The 15,787-nt window shown below is 42.5% G+C and overlaps 1 protein-coding gene across 10 annotated transcripts in view; it reads left to right on the top strand.

The window, feature by feature from the left end:
• The window catches only part of AGAP1 (ArfGAP with GTPase domain, ankyrin repeat and PH domain 1), a 380,589-nt gene that overhangs the window by 312,971 nt on the left and 51,831 nt on the right, over positions 1 to 15,787 (top strand). For 6 of the 10 annotated variants that reach the window (XM_063341692.1, XM_063341691.1, XM_063341688.1 and 3 more), the window contains 3 exons: positions 1,042 to 1,119; positions 11,562 to 11,716; positions 13,984 to 14,074. In XM_063341692.1, the coding sequence (XP_063197762.1) occupies positions 1,042 to 1,119; positions 11,562 to 11,716; positions 13,984 to 14,074 (324 nt within the window). The remainder of the gene's footprint in view (positions 1 to 1,041; positions 1,120 to 11,561; positions 11,717 to 13,983; positions 14,075 to 15,787) is intronic. The other 4 variants (XM_063341694.1, XM_063341693.1, XM_063341687.1 and 1 more) reach the window with 1 other exon arrangement.

Raw genomic sequence — 15,787 nt, 5'->3', positions numbered from 1 at the left:
CTGTTATTTCGCTGGAAGTTGCTGGTGGGTGCCAGCAGTGTCATGGCATACTGGGATGTTCCATGTGGTTCCCGCCCGGTGAAGCTCAGGCTAAACATTTTGTTGATTGAACCTGCTTCTCACGCTGTGAATTCGCTCTGGAGGCAAAACATGGCGATTTTAAACAACATGAAAATGTGCTCTCTCCTAATGAGCATGGGAATGGAGTGCTTTTCAGCAATATTTTCTGCTAATTGTAAAACGGCGGCTGGGAGCTCAGGATCTGGAAGTTTGGTGCAATTCTAATAAAGCGAGGGTGTTGCCTCTTACATAAAGAATATACTTTTTTTTTTTTTTTTTCACTTTCCAAACAAACACTTTGATTTTGCAGTGATTTGCCTGGGGGAGGAGGGGAGGACCACAAACATCATTTGCATCCATGTCTACTTGACACTCTGCGAAATAATTAAGTAATGCCTCTGAGCTCAGTGCTACAAATAACACGCTGTTTTAACGATTTAAGGCCTTTACACCATCACCTCAACTTTTTACAGGGGATGATGTGAAACAATGTTTTAAAGGTGTGCTAAAGGTGAGCTACAGGTGATCAATATGGGCTTTTGGAGGAAAAGGAGCTCTTGCCTGGCTGTGTTTTGTTATTAATTAAGTCGCATTTTACAGTAGCTGTTTTGTCTAGCCGTGTAGCCTCTGTACGAATACTTCCTTACTTCTACTGCTCTGTTTTTGTCTATTCCAATAGCCGATCTGTTTAATCTTGTCAGATTGTGTCATGTTGTAGAGACTTAAAAAAATATCCCTCTTGATAAGAGGCTTTCCGTATCGTCTGTGGATTGGAGAGGCTGTATAGTCCTGTGTGCGTTTTCTGTGCGTAGCTCTTCACGTGTTAACAGGCTCGTTGCTTGTATTTTACTTCACATGCTATTTTGATGTTTCTTTTCTCCCCTTTTTTCATTGATTCCCCCCCACCCCCACCCTCCTTTTTCTTTATTTTTATTCTATTCTCTGTTTTTTTTCTCTTCCCCTTCTGCTCTCTGGACGCAGCCAAACGCAAAGCTTGGAAACTAAACCGTGTTGGTAGCCTGCGAAATATATACAGCAGCAGCAGCACCAACACCGAAGGTAACAAACCCACCCGTTTTAGATGAACACCTCCTTTCTTACCCCCCCCTTTTTTTTTTTTAACCTGTTTTTCCAAAAATCATCCTCCTCGAGTCTCTCTCCCTTCCCTGGTGTGGGCACGGCAATCAAATTTGCCCAAAGCATGCGTGCTTTCATCTCGTGTTTGCAGAGTCATTCCAGTTGGTCTTTTCATCTTTTTGTTTGTGCGTTTTATTTTGCCATTCATGTTCCTTTCAGCTTACTTAAATTTTGACCTTTCCCTCTAGTCGTGGATTGGTGATGTTTAAATTACTTCAGGAACCCATTTTCTTCTTTTATTTATTTTTTTATAGAGATATATATATTTTCCCTTTCTCCATGTGGGCACTCAATGTAATATTTCCCAAGTTATTACAGTTTTTAAAAGTGTTAGTATCAGGTGTAATGATCTGTAGCCAAATACAATAGTGTGCCGTGACATTTAAGTAACAGTCTTAATTTGTTTTGTGCAAGCCTTCTCCATAATGCTCTTTGCAGCTCTAATCCAAAGGCGAGACAGTGCCGGGTCATTTGCATGTGCTACTCTTGCTTGTAAATTCTGTATATTGTTGTATTTCTAAAGGTCACCTGGTGCCAAAGTTCACAAATTGACTTACATTTCTTTTTTTCCACCGAAGACAGCCGTCACGGCTTTTGTATAATAGCACATTGAATTTTTTATATTTATATTTTTTTTCCCCCCCTCCGCCTTCATTTGAACAACACAATTATAAACTTCCTTCTTTTTTTTTTTTTTTTTATTATTACAAATGTCAAAGGTCAGAATTACTTGGAAGCCAGGCAAGGAGAGGGTGGGGGGCAAAAACCCTCCACCGTCTCCAGCAGCATGTAAGAGGGATGCTGTAAGAAACAGGGAATGCAAAATAGGTCACAACTCAGTAATCTCAGTATAAAAGGGGGGGGATTTTTTTTTTTTTTTTCTTCACTTAAGCGCGAACCAAATGGGTCAAGTAATCGCAAGCGCATGCCCTAACACTAATTGACTTATTTTGGAATGATTATAACTGTAATATTTTTCTTAATGTCACTGTTTTCTGGGCTGTTGATTTTAGTGATTGCCAAGCGGTGGCATTAAATCTCTTGTAAATTTTAAATTGCATGCTATTTCTGTAAACAAGTCCCTCTGTTCACATCCTGATCATTAACCTTTGGTGATTTATATCACCGTCCTTTTTTTGCACAATTACTGCTGTATTGCTGTCGGATGCCTCGCTCTCGCTGCCAAACAAAGTGTACGTAGGAAAGAAAAAGTGTGATTTTACTGCAGCTTGTTAAGGAAGCTTTTTTTAATTATAATTTTGTTTTATTTCGCAGTGTAAATGCAAAAATTATTGCCTTTTAGAGTAATAGTTGCGAAACCGTCTATTTTGAGCCTTTTGTTACCTTTTCAAGTATGAAGTGTGAAATATGAAATGAGAGAAAATGGTTGTTGGACATCAACAAGTGCAGGTTTCTTTTTTTTTTTCAATTTAATAGGAAACTAACTAGATACTTTTAAATGATTTGTAATTTTGTATGTATTTGCTGTTTTTTGTTTCCTAGCCAGGTTTTTCTTCCGATCCGTGTGGAGGCATGTTTGTTGTTACAGGTTTACTGCTTGAGAATCTTGTGATTTTATATCTCTACCTGTTATTAAATTGCAACAGGGAGACAAGTATAAAGAATTCCCTTGTGTTTTACAGATAAAGACTTAATTTTTTTAGGGCCTGTCTAGTTTGAGGACTCTTTTATCTTACTGATCAAACTGGCTATCAAAGGCACCTTGGGTAACTGTATGGGAACATGTTCCTGATGGCCATGGTCCAAAGAGTTTTGAGACGTATCATCCAAACGGAATTATGAAATTAGGCAAATGTATCTTTTTTTTTTTTTTTTTTTTTTTGGAAGTATCCCCACAAAAAACTTGAACAAAGTTCAATGTTCTCCATAACTTTGCGTCTTTGAGCTGGTACCTTGAGCCTTTGTGTGGAAGCTGGGATGGCGAGACATGCAAATGTCGAGTTAATGAGTATTGTAAGTATTAAAAGCCACATGTTTAGATAATTATGCCTTCAAAGAGGAGAACGGTGATAGGAAATGACAGTCCAGAATAACAAATCTGCTTTAGTCTTTAGCGCATGTTTGCTCAATTGCACTTACACCTTTTTACGGACCAGAAAGATTCCCATTGTGTACACTCCGGTTTTTTGAAAGCTTGATCTAGAAAGCAGCCTCTCTGAGAATTTTTAACACTGGTCCTGTTATTTATTTATATTTAGCAAAATCCAATTAAGAGGGAGAAATCCGCAGCTCAGTCTTTTGTAGCAGCCTGGCAGCAGCAGGTGTATGGATGGTCCTCCTGCGTGGTGAGTCTCCCATGCTTACGCGGGGCCACCTTTTGCTGTGCACTGTGCAATGCTCAGAGTCCTCCCTGAACGTGGCTCCGCTCTCTTGGCTATTTGATACCAAAATTACTGCGTTACTGCTGTGTCTGTCCTCATCACAGAGGAGCGAGGAAGGGCAGAATCTACGCCAAGGTGGCCCGGGTGTAAGATCACCCCAGCTTCCATGGGCAGAGAGAAGCAGGACATTGTACAACTATATGTCCGCTGCTGTTCCTTCATCAGTTTTGTATGATTGGGTAGGTTTAGATTAGACATTAGGATGAAATTCTTTACAATGAGGGTGGTGAGACACTGGAACAGGTTGCCCAGAGAGGTGGTGGAGGCCCGATCCCTGGAAACACTAACAAGGCCAAGCTTGCTGAGGCCCTGAGCAACCCGATCTAGTTGAGGATGTCCCTGCTCACTGCAGGGGGGTTGGACTAGATGGCCTTTAGAGGTCCCTTCCAACCCAACACATTCTATGATTCTACAGTTGCAAGAAATTTGACTTTCTTTAATTTTAGAGTTTGCCTAAAACTCTTAGTTTTCAAATGTTGTGGAATTTTTTCTGAAGGGAGCCACTGACAAATGCAAAAGCCCCACGTGCTCCTTAGTGCAGGTGGCCAGGCTTTAAGCAATCCTTTGGTTCTCCAGGGGAAAAGGATGTAATATCAGTGTGTTATACTTAAAACAGACCCCGCTGTGATTTTAAGACAAGCTGGAGTCGCTTGTGCCTGCTGTCATAGCATTATTGTTAAAATACAGAATTATTTTTCCTATATCCACACATTTTGCAGCACAGCAGAAAGGAGTGTCTTTATGAAATTAAATGGCTGCGCTCTGCATGCTTTGGTTTAACATGCGTAAAGAAATTAATTCCTGATTTTTCCACTCTTTGTGGTTACGTATGTGAGGTGCTGATGAGGGCTGCATCTGAGTTGCCAGGCTCTCATGGAAAACTTCTCTTCTGCGTATTCATTAACTCCCAAACTACCTTTTGATTAAAAGTTAGCGATGTCGTTGCTGCCATTGTGCCTGTGCAGAAAGTTCGCTTTTGCTAACAGTGGCGGTTGGAGGGGGGAGGCTCTTCAGAGCACCCAAGATAAGCTCTGCCCAGTAGACTCGGCTTCGCACCACCTCTCGGTTAAGCAAACTCTTCAGCTTTGAAACGCGTATCATTTAAAAAGTAAACCGCAGGCTCAAGACATGTTAGGAAACACCTAATGCGAGTCTAGACTCAGGTAGAGTATGAACTGAATGTAAAAATGACTTCATGGATTTCTTCAAGCCGTGTTGGCTTGACATCCAAATAAAACAAGTACATATGGCAGGGGGAGCTTACTCCCTTGAGCTAGAAACCGGCCTTTCATCACCAGTTTGTCACTCACGGGTAGCGATATAAAACGGTACGGCTGAAAAATTCTTCCAGTGGAAAACAACCTTTATCAAGAGCTGTGGGCAACCGATAGCAGAGCTATATTGTCCTGATAGGGTTGATTTTCAAAACTAATTAGATTTAGACACTGGGTTTGGAAAGGGGAGAGAAGTATTAGCATAGCCATGCCCAGTGGGACATGGCACAAATATTTCCTTAATTGAGGCTGCTAATAAACATACTTATCTTCCAACTTACAGGGATAATTTACACCAAATGGCAAAAGGTAATGATAGTTAACATTATATAGTATGTAAATAATGCGCGTCTTCGTTGTAAACAAATTGTATATTGTAAACATCTAATGTTGATTGCTAGGGCACCTCAGCAGTTTTTCATCCTCATTCTTTTGACAAGATGAAGGGTTATTAAGGAAAAGTGCTTGAGCAGAAGCGATTTTTGCAAGAGGGAGGAGAGAGCGTGATAAAAAGGGAGTTTAAATAGGTCTCAGCGTTACTTGAGGCAGGCTTGACTAGGTTTCAAGCCGTAACCTCAACTCTTGAAGGTGCTTTAGGGGTGTTTGAAATACATCATTGAAAATCTTTTGGTTCTGCACTTGACTTCTTGTTTCTGGAAGGTGTTTCCTGTGTGAGTGGCATCATCCACCAGGCAAGCACAGTGAGTTACTGTTAATTAGCAGCGGCATCAGGATCCTGTGATGGCAACTATGTTGGGCAAAGATGCAAATGCACAATCTGGCATTTAGTGAAAGAGGCTGGTTGGCTTGGAAGTCAGAAGATCCAGTTTTATTTCTGATTCTGGCAAAATATTCCTCTATGCCTTATGCCTATGAGAAATGCCTTAAGCCTGGCAAGTCCTTGTTTTTATACCCGTGGAAAAATAGACTTTTTGTTTGTTTGTTTAAAAGCAAACTTTAGGGACGGGTGTAATTTCTGACCGTAGAGTGCCTGGCGGAGAGGGACCCCTGTCTTCTGTTGACTTCAAACTGTGCTTGTGGTTACCCACCATCGGTGCAAGATGTCGGTGGCTATTTATGCAATTCTTAATATTGAGAATAAAACAGAATCACAGAATGGTTCGGGTTGGAAGGGACCTTAAAGATCATCCGGTTCCAACCCTCCTGCCCTGGGCAGGGATACCTTCCACCAGACCAGGTTGCTCCAAGCCCCGTCCAGCCTGGCCTTGAACCCCTCCAGGGATGGGGCATTGACAGCTTCTCTGGGCAACCTGTTCCACTGCCTCACCACCCTCACAGTAAAGAACTTCTTCCTGCTATCCAATCTAAATCTACGCTCTTTCAATTGGAGGCTGTTACCCCATGTCCTATCACTACACTCCCTGATAAAGAGTCCCTCCCCATCCCTCCTGTAGGCCCCCTTTAGCTACTGGAAGGCCGCCATAAGGTCTCCCTGGAGTCTTCTCTTCTCCAGGCTGAACAACCCCAACTCTCTCAGCCTGTCCTCACAGCAGAGGGGCTCCAGCCCTCTCATCATCTTCGTGTCCCTCCTCTGAACCCGTTCCAACAGGTCCATGTCCTTCTTGTGGTGAGGACTCCAGAGCTGGACGCAGTACTCCAGGTGGGGTCTCACCAGAGCAGAGCAGAGGGGCAGAATCCCCTCCCTCGACCCGCTGGCCACGCTTCTTGTGATGCAGCCCAGGATGTGGTTGGCTTTCTGGGCTGCAAGTGTGCATCGCCGGCTCATGTTGAGCTTCTCGTCCACCAGCATCCCCAAGTCCTTCTCCTCAGGGCTGCTCTCAAGCAGCTCAAACACGTGGGAAGTGGAAATTGTGAGCAAAGTGATATATGCACACCATTTAGACCCGCTCTTACAGGATGCCAAGAGGCGTAACTGCTTCTGGACATATGTTTTCCCTACATTTTAGTAGACTTAGTTGAGTTCTTTGGAACAAGTTACAGACTAATTGTATCCTGTAGTTATTTTCAGTGTAGTTCTCTAAGTCTGATCTCTGTTACAGACCATAAACACAGGCATTGGTACGGGAATGCAGTCAGACCATGCCTAAATGTTTGTTTTCCCTTGCACAATCCTTTGCTTCTAAGAAATTGTATATTTTGTTTTCCGTAAGTGGGTGGGCTGTAGCAATGTCTGTCCTTTGGCAGAGCAAAATAAATGTTAATTTGGGTTAAATGCAGTAATTTTGCTATGAAAAGATATTGGTGAAAATGCTATATGCAGCATAAACAGTGATACCGTGTAGCTTCTTGAAAGTGGTGTGGTGATTTTCCTAAAAATCACTTATGCTTTAGGTTCCGTATCATCGTAATCTTATAATTTCAGCTCATTTCCCATCCTAGCCACCCCTTCCCACTTAAAAAAAAAAAAAAAAAAAAAAAAAAACCACCAACATTTTAGACATCTCCTGTTGATAATAACTTCCAAATGGAAAACAGTTGCAGCTGGTTCTTCACACTTTAACCCTTTGCCTGCTGGCCTTCCAGGAAATAATTGATGACTGATTGTCCCATTAACCTTTTTTTTTTTTAAAAAAAAAAAAAGTTTGACAGCCTGGACTTGTGTAATGAGGAGGGATTCCTAGTGAAATCAGGTTGATGGCTGAGTTGCTTACCCCTGAGGATGCAAAATTAGCCCCACAGGACCTCGTCTGCATAGAAACTGGACACAATTAGTGTAATATCCGGTGTTATTAATGTAGTTTGGAGTAATTGGGCAGGTTGATTTCGACAGGTTGATGGTGCTAAAATACTATTATAGTGGACCTTTCTATGAATAACTGTTAAACATGGGAAACTGTTTAATAAAATTTTGTGATTGGGCTCCCAGGGATTTAAATAGCACAACCTATAATTTTTCCGAAGAGTCAAACTGAACATTTTCATTCTGCTGCCCGGATTTTCCTGTTCGTGTATGCGGTGATTAAGGATGTAGGCATTTGCTACTCATCTTTTGTAGGCACTGCCCTGTGGGTGATGTGGAGCAGGCTGTTGCTGCCTTTGTTTCACACTTGTGCCTACGAAAAAAATTCGGTGTGTTTAAGCAGAAACTGTATTATTGAACACATCTTCAACTGGCACAGTTGCTTTTCATCTGAGTTTTTTAGGGAGTAAACCTGAAGCTTCAGTGGACATAAGAGAGTGCAAACTTGTATGTTCTTAACGTATCACCAGCGAGGAACAAGTTTTCGGCTAATTGACTGATGAACTGAAAATGTCCTTCCAGCCCAGCCTTAAGACACCCTGCAGCCCTCGTAACCCACGGCAGGGCTGTACCAGGACAGACTCACCAGCATCTTACTTGGACTTTGCTATCCCGAGCCACAAAGGCTGTGCGAGGTCTTTACAGCTTTTGTCACGGTGTCAGCTGGTCACAGCAGAAAAGGTCAGGAGATGAAAAGCGGGAGGCTCTCCTTTGGGAAGAGGAGACTTGGTGTATAAAAGAGCGGCCACGGGGAAATGGCTGGAGGTGTTTCCTGAATTGGTCTCCGGTCGCCCGAATAGCTGGGTTTGTGTCCTCTGCCATAGGTCTCCCGTAAGCAGGGGAACAACTTTGTGTAGTGTTTCTGGAAAACAAAGCTTGCAGAGGTACCGCTGCAAGGACAATATTTCAGCCTCGCTTTTAAAGGGAACGCTGGCTGAATTGCTGAGTTTTTCTCATAAGCCCTTCTTGGGGAAACCAGCTTCATGTCTATGATAAGGACTAACGGCAGACAGGAGGACTCAATGATGCTGCATCTTGATTCTGTATATTTCTTTTAAGGTCTGGAATTGTCAGTCTGGAAAGTCACCCAGTATTTAAATGCAGGTGTGAACTGGTTCAGGATTAGTGCAGAGAGACTCTCTAAAGATACGCCGTATACACTTGTTGAGTATTAGTTATATACCACATATACTTGTTGAGGTGTTAGGTGTTGAGAAGTCAGCCCTCCGCGTGCGCTGGAGAAGTCTCTCGTCGTGCTCTTCTGTGTCTTCGCATCCCTGCAAGGCCTCCTCCCTGCCTGAGAAGGAGGTGTGGGGAAGTTTTAACTCGAGGTGGCAAACTGACCCTTTTCTCTGATAGCCAACTCCTTCGGCTTATCCCAAGCCTTCGGCTTATGTCAGAGCGGTCGGGTGTATGGTCAGGGGGGAGAAATGTGCAGGGAAAAATGGATGCAGCCTGGAGCAGGGCTGTGAGTGGAGAAGGGCATGAGGTGCAGAAAACGGAGCAGGGCTGAAAAGGGCCTTTGTGTTACTGCACGTTGTAACAATACACGTATCTCAGTACCACGTACCCCGAGTAATTCACCTAGACGGATTTTCTGAACATGTAATGACCAGCACTTGGAAATCTTCCTTTAGTAAGACTTCAAGAGTACAAACTTTTATCACTTAGAAGCCATTGAAAAGCCTAAGAAGGATGAATTTCCTAAATTGGACTCTACAGGGGGCTGCTTCAGGTGGGATTTGGTTTTTCACGTTCTCTTCCTTCACCTTCCTTCCCTGTTTTCATCAACATATGCATAACTGGACATGCCCATACCCTCCCCACTGACCATATGCCATACCACTTCTACTGGAGTAGCAGCCCACAACTGTGTTGTCTTGTGGGAGACAGCACACAGGACTGAGCATCATTTCCTTTATCGTCGAGTAGAATCGTAGAATCATAGGGTTGGCAGGGACCTCTGGAGATCATCTAGTCCAACCCCCTGCCAGAGCAGGGTCACCCACAGCAGGTGGCACAGGAACACGTCCAGGCGGGTTTTGAATGTCTCCAGAGACGGAGACTCCACCACCTCTCTGGGCAGCCTGTGCCAGGGCTCTGCCACCCTCACAGGAAAGAAGTTCCTCCTCATGTTTAGGTGGAACTTCCTATGCTCAAGTTTGTGCCCATTACCTCTTGTCCTGTCCCCGGGCACCACTGAAAAGAGCCTGGCCACATCCTCCTGACACCCACCCTTTCAGTATTTATAAGTGTTGATAAGGTCCCCACTCAGCCGTCTTTTCCATACTGAAGAGACCCAAATCCCTCAGTCTTTCTTCATAAGAGAGGTGTTCGAGTTCCCCTCATCATCTTCGTAGCCCTTTGCTGTCCCCTCTCCAGCAGTTCCCTGTCCCTCTTGAACCGGGGAGCCCAGAACTGGACACAGTACTCCAGGTGCGGCCTCACCAGGGCAGGGCAGAGGGGGAGGATGACCTCTCTCGACCTGCTGGTAGTTCCTCTTTACATCTTCCTCAAACTCTTGAAAGCTCCGTTTGATAAATGTGGGGTTTTTTCGTGATTTAATCATAGCGTTTTGGATAATGAGTCGACCTGTTCGTTTTTAACACAGTGTTGCGAAAGCGAAAAGTAGTTATAGCTGTACAGTTGCATCATTTCTCTTATCTTTGTTTTCCCACTTAGCCCACACGCTATGTTTTTTTAATAAAACTGCTGCTTCATGCAGCTCATGCACCTGGAAATAACCTTCACCTCCATGTTTATTCCCACCTCAAGGTACAAAGTAACCTTCTGCTATTTTTTGAGACATCATTAAAGCAGCCTAAGGCACTGGCCCCTCACTAGCGTGGAGTTTATCAAAGAAAACCAGTTGTCCCACAGGTTGAGAAAATGACTTCCAGTGAGTAACAGGACTATCTTTAAAGCTAGTGCTGGATTTGTCGCTTATCTTTGCATGCTTATGGATGACAAGGTAACGCAGGAACTTCATGGCTCTGAATATATAGTAAGTCATTAGCAGACAAGCGAATGTAAATGCTGTTTCTAAAGCCCATTATGGCTGATGTTCACCAGAACTTTGTGCTCTATTATTCTCTTCCTTTCATGCTTCATGCCTGCCCTTCCCAATTCCACTCGCTCTGTTTCAGCTTCCCTGATATTTTTTTTTTATTTTTTTTTTTTTTAATTTGGCTTTGGTGTCCCATGTGTAGTAAGATTATGTGTCCGTTTAGTTCAGTTCTGCTGGTATTTTCATATGCTGCAGTCCTCTGGCCTGAATACTTGTCCTTATACTCTAGTTAGCCCGAAGGATATTTCGTTGACCCTTTCTGCTAGCTTCTCAGATCATTTTCTCATCTCCCGTGTCAAACGTGAATATTGAATAGGCTGAACTGATTTTTATCCTGTATTGTAACCCAGTGTATTTATGTTGTAGACAAGAAAATGTAGGCACCCACTTTTAATATATCTGTGCGTGTAAACAACTGCTTGAAGGAAGAGGGTAAATTGTCACGTTTTCTGTATTGTCAGCTCTTCATAGTCCATTCATCTTTTAAGTTATTTTGTGACAATCTTTGATTTTTATATGATGTAGCTCTTAGCACCTCAGGTTTCAATCTAAGTAACGCTTGTTAGCCACTTAGTGTTCAAGAAAGGTATAGACTCGATACCCAACTCACCAATGTGCACAGGAACTGAATACGTACCCAGAAGAGTAATTTCTCCGCCTAACATTCGGAGAGAAAAAGCAGCAGATCCGCAAGTTGTTTCCTGATGCATTGTGCAGCCACGGGGTAGCTGGATATATCTAACATTGGATATGTCTAACCTTAAAACTCAAACATCCGGACCTGCATTTGCTTGTGACGTTGCAGAAATGCTCATCTAACAGGACTGTTTGAGCCTAGCTATTGATATCCTTAAACTTAACACTTCTTCCTGTTGCATGTTTGTTTGGGTTTTTTTCAGAACAAGAAGAAAACTTTGAGTTTATCATTGTCTCTCTCACTGGCCAGACTTGGCACTTCGAAGCTACCACATACGAAGAAAGAGATGCATGGGTGCAAGCCATAGAGAGTCAGATCTTGGCCAGTTTACAGTCGTGTGAGAGCAGCAAGAACAAGGTATGGCACACGGAGTAATACTGAAAGAAGGAACAGGTGGATGATCATTGAGGTGAAAGCAAAATCCAGAACGCTGAATTTTAAACCTGTGCTCCTGGAGACGCGCATGTCTTACGCATACGACAGAGCAGCGTTAGAGCTGCATGCGTATCAGTATTTCAAGCCAGCTGGTGCTGTAGCCTGTTTCGCAGTTTATTTTTTACAGCAATTGAATTGATGGAGCTCCTGGATTATCTGTTTTGCCTTCGGTATTGCTCTTAAAATTCCGACTGAAACTGGGGGCTAGGTCACGGACTCTCCCTACTGAGCAGCTGCGTAGTGTAGTCCCTGCTGCAGATTAGGTTTATTTCAGGTGAGTCTGCAGAAAGCCCTTGAGGAAAAGCCCGTCTTGGAGAAGAGTGGAGGCAGACGCAAAAAATACACAGGAGGCAGCGTAGTTACTAGTCAAATCTCTAGTTAAATCTACTGAGCTCCTGCATGGCAAAATTTAACTAAATGTTCAGGTTGGACTAACCGTAAATATGCAGTAGCATTCTGCCGTGATGAAGCAATACAGATCGCAGAAATCAAAATTAAGCTATTGCTTTCGTGTCTGCTTTACAAAGCATATGAACAACATTTTTTAATTCTACTGAATTAATTTTTTATGGTTCTCTGCCTTAACTAATATAACAGAAAGCAAACCCAGAAACAGTTCATCAAAGCCCTTTGGGGGAAGATGAATGTTGTCTAAGAGGCCCAGGCCTTCTACTTTGCAATGCTTTCATATGACGACAGAAGTAATTTGTTCTCTTTTCCTGTCTAAATAAATAAATAAATTATTAAAACCTGAGACTTTTTCAGCTGTTGCTTCTTTTTGGAAGGGCAAGAGAACTTCTGCTTCTTGAGTCTCTGTGTTTGCAGACACTTCACTACTAGAGAGCAAGGTGTCGAGTGGTAGCGGAGGGAGAGAAGCGAGGAGTAATTGTTCAGACCTATAGATCCTTTTAACATTTTGCACCTAACAGATGTCTTTAATGATTTTATAATGCAAGGAGGAGACTCATATTTTGAAATGAATGCTTGCTTCCATTGCCCTGATCTACCAGAGCAGATCAGACACCAGTAATTATCGTCATCATAATATAATTCACTTCCCATTTTGTTTAAAAAATGTATTTATTTCCTTATATGTATTTCTGAGAGAAAAGTGACTCCTTATACGGCTTTTTTGGCTTTCATGGATGTATGTTAAGGGAGCTCAATAGAGGAAATTTGTACGCTAACACCTATATAAAAATGCTAATACAAAAGAGGATAAAGAACGGCTGGTAGTATTTACTGTGCAGGACCCACAGAGACGATTGGCCTTTGTGCATATTAAATACTCTTTTGACAGAGAGAATCTGTTGATAAGATCATGCGTGCACAAGGAGCTTTTCGGGTGATATGTTCAACTCAGTTGTTTTTTTTGTCTCAAGTATTACTGAGGTCTCAAAACACGTCAGAAGAACTAGCTGGAATAGCAAAGTGTAGTTGGTTGGGCAGGTTTAGTAGATGTCCTACTGATAGATCAGGAGCGCTTATCTCCTCGTGGCCATACTTAAGACCAGATCCTTATCGTGCTTAAGTCAATTCATTGGGAAGAGTCCGTTATTTGGTACAGCTCACAGCTTTCTTAGTTGGGTAGAGCTGAACGACTTGCACATTGTGACAATCTCTCCAGGTCCGAGTAGAGGTCATTGGCAGGTCATCGTGGAGAGCCTTCTGGTTAAGTCTGACCTTTTGATGATAAAAAGGTTTCAGGTGCTTTTGCAAACCACCCCTTAGTCTTCATTAGCAAAAGCATAAACATCAATAAAATAAATTGATTTTATAAAATAATATTCTTATCTAATTTATCTTAAGAAGTAAACCTACACTGTGACCACTTTACTTGTGAATAGCAGGGTTCATTTTGAAGCTTGGTTTTCCTCTGCACAAGAGTTACCAAAACACTGGGAGCTCCTGGGCAGGGTGGAGAGAGCCCTGGGAGAAATCCTCACCTGTCAGAAACATGGGAGGAAAGAGGAGTCCCTGCTTGCCTGGCATGGATGTGCAGTACTTGGAGACGCCAAAGGATCACCATTTCTTGAGAGGCAAACCAAGGACTTGGGTCCCTTGATCAAGTTCATTCAACCTTGGTCTAAGCTTTGGGTTTTGTCGTTCGTTCAGCTGACAGTTGTATCATCTAACCCTTTTTATTGGGTTTTTATTTGTTGCTTATGCATTTCTTTAAATCTATGCAGTCCCGTCTGACGAGTCAGAACGAGGCCATGGCCCTTCAGTCCATAAGGAACATCAGAGGCAATTCCCACTGCGTGGACTGTGAAGCACAGAGTAAGTACGGCCGCTTGGCTTCAGAAAGTTGACCTCTTCTCCTTCTTGGCCAAGACTACTTCTTGGCCGAGACTCAGGTGAACGCCCACCATGGGCTTTGTCTTTTTCCGTGTTATGTTCCATATGTTGTTTGAACATTTATTCTTCGTTATAGAGTTTGCTTAATCAGACTTAGGTTAATTCATACTTAATATATGCTGTGAAAGATGCATCCTATTTTTTCCCCTTGTTGTTTCTCATGTTGCTTCAAATGTCAGCATTTCTTTACTTTCCTTTGAAGAAAATGAAGAAGTTTGACATCAGTTATTTCTGTTTTCCTCCTGTTTTGCCTGGAGAGGGCACATTTGCCATGGTAATATTTTCAAAGAGGTAGACCTTGATTGGTGTTTTTTTGGTTTGGTTTTTTTAGGGCTACTTGTCAGAAGAAACCAAAGTCATTGCTCATTATATCTGGATACTAGAAAACTGATTTGGGATTTTTTTTTTCCTCCTCTTTGTGTTTCTTTCCCTTTTTTTTTATTTTTTTAAAACATATACTTAGTGTTCAGAAAAGTGTTCTCGAGAATACTTTGAGCTGTGGTTCACCTCACTAACCCCGGCTGAGGTCATTATTCTGGTGCTCTTTAGTTCCAGGGGTTTGCAACAAAGCCACAAAAAGGAAGTACTCTTGCTCTAAGCAATTAGTTGTAGAAGCAGAAGGATTGAGAGAACTCGTGCATTTTTATTTCTTTGATATTTGAAAGTCAGAACTTTTCCTGTGATTTTTTTATATGTGCTTAAAATGGAAAAATATTCATTTATTTTTCTTTGGGTATAATTTTTTTTTTTAAGACTTGCTGTTCAGGATTTTGGCTACTGGTCTAAGCCATTCTAACATCCCAGTTAACTTTAAAATGAATGTTCGTTTGGAAGTTCAAGTGCTTTTGCATGACTAATTTGCTATCTGTGTATTTAGCAATCTTCTTCATTCAGTCACCCGCCAAACCAACCTGTCATCCCCTGCCTCCTCCTTGGAAGGCGTGAAGGGGAAGGGAAGGCGCATTAAGAGCCATTTAAAATCAAAAAGGTTTTTTTGTACTGTCAAAATGTGCTTCACATGCAGACTGGTTTTAATTGCTTCTTTTGAAAACTGTCAGATATTTGTATTCCGTCCGTAGGAGGTGGATCAAGAGCAAAGGCAGCTGCCCTGTTTGGGATTGGGAGCCCTGGCTGGACTGGGCTTTGAGCCCCAGGACTGGGATGCTGTCAAACCACCTTGTTGACCTGCTGGAGGGACATCCCAAAGAGAGATTTCACAGGGACTTTTCACAGACAGAGAGAAATAATAGCAACATGAATAAATTAAGGTCTTTACGTTCCACTGGCTAGTAATCCAGCAGGTGATAAACCAGGAAAAATGTTGTTTTGGCTGGTATTTTACCATATGCAGCCCAAAGCGTCTCTTATTTGTTACTGTTCTTTCTTATTGACCTGGTAGTCATTCAGATTTGATACAGTTCAAGTAAAAGGCATATAACATGCCGTGCTGTATATGAGAAGGATGGAGTCTTCAAGTGACCTAGATGTATATTTAGCTCATTTGAAGTCCTGGCTGCCGTCTGTGAGCAGACTGCCGTGGGAGCATTACTGATTTCTGCTCCAGTCTGTCTGTAGGGCCGTGGGTGGCATTTTCCCAGTCCCTCTGTGGTCACCCAGGCAGAGTGGGAAGGCGCA

This window comes from Chroicocephalus ridibundus, chromosome 7, assembly GCF_963924245.1.
Source record: "Chroicocephalus ridibundus chromosome 7, bChrRid1.1, whole genome shotgun sequence".
Lineage (NCBI taxonomy): Eukaryota > Metazoa > Chordata > Aves > Charadriiformes > Laridae > Chroicocephalus > Chroicocephalus ridibundus.
This window is presented reverse-complemented; position numbering and strand designations above follow the sequence as displayed.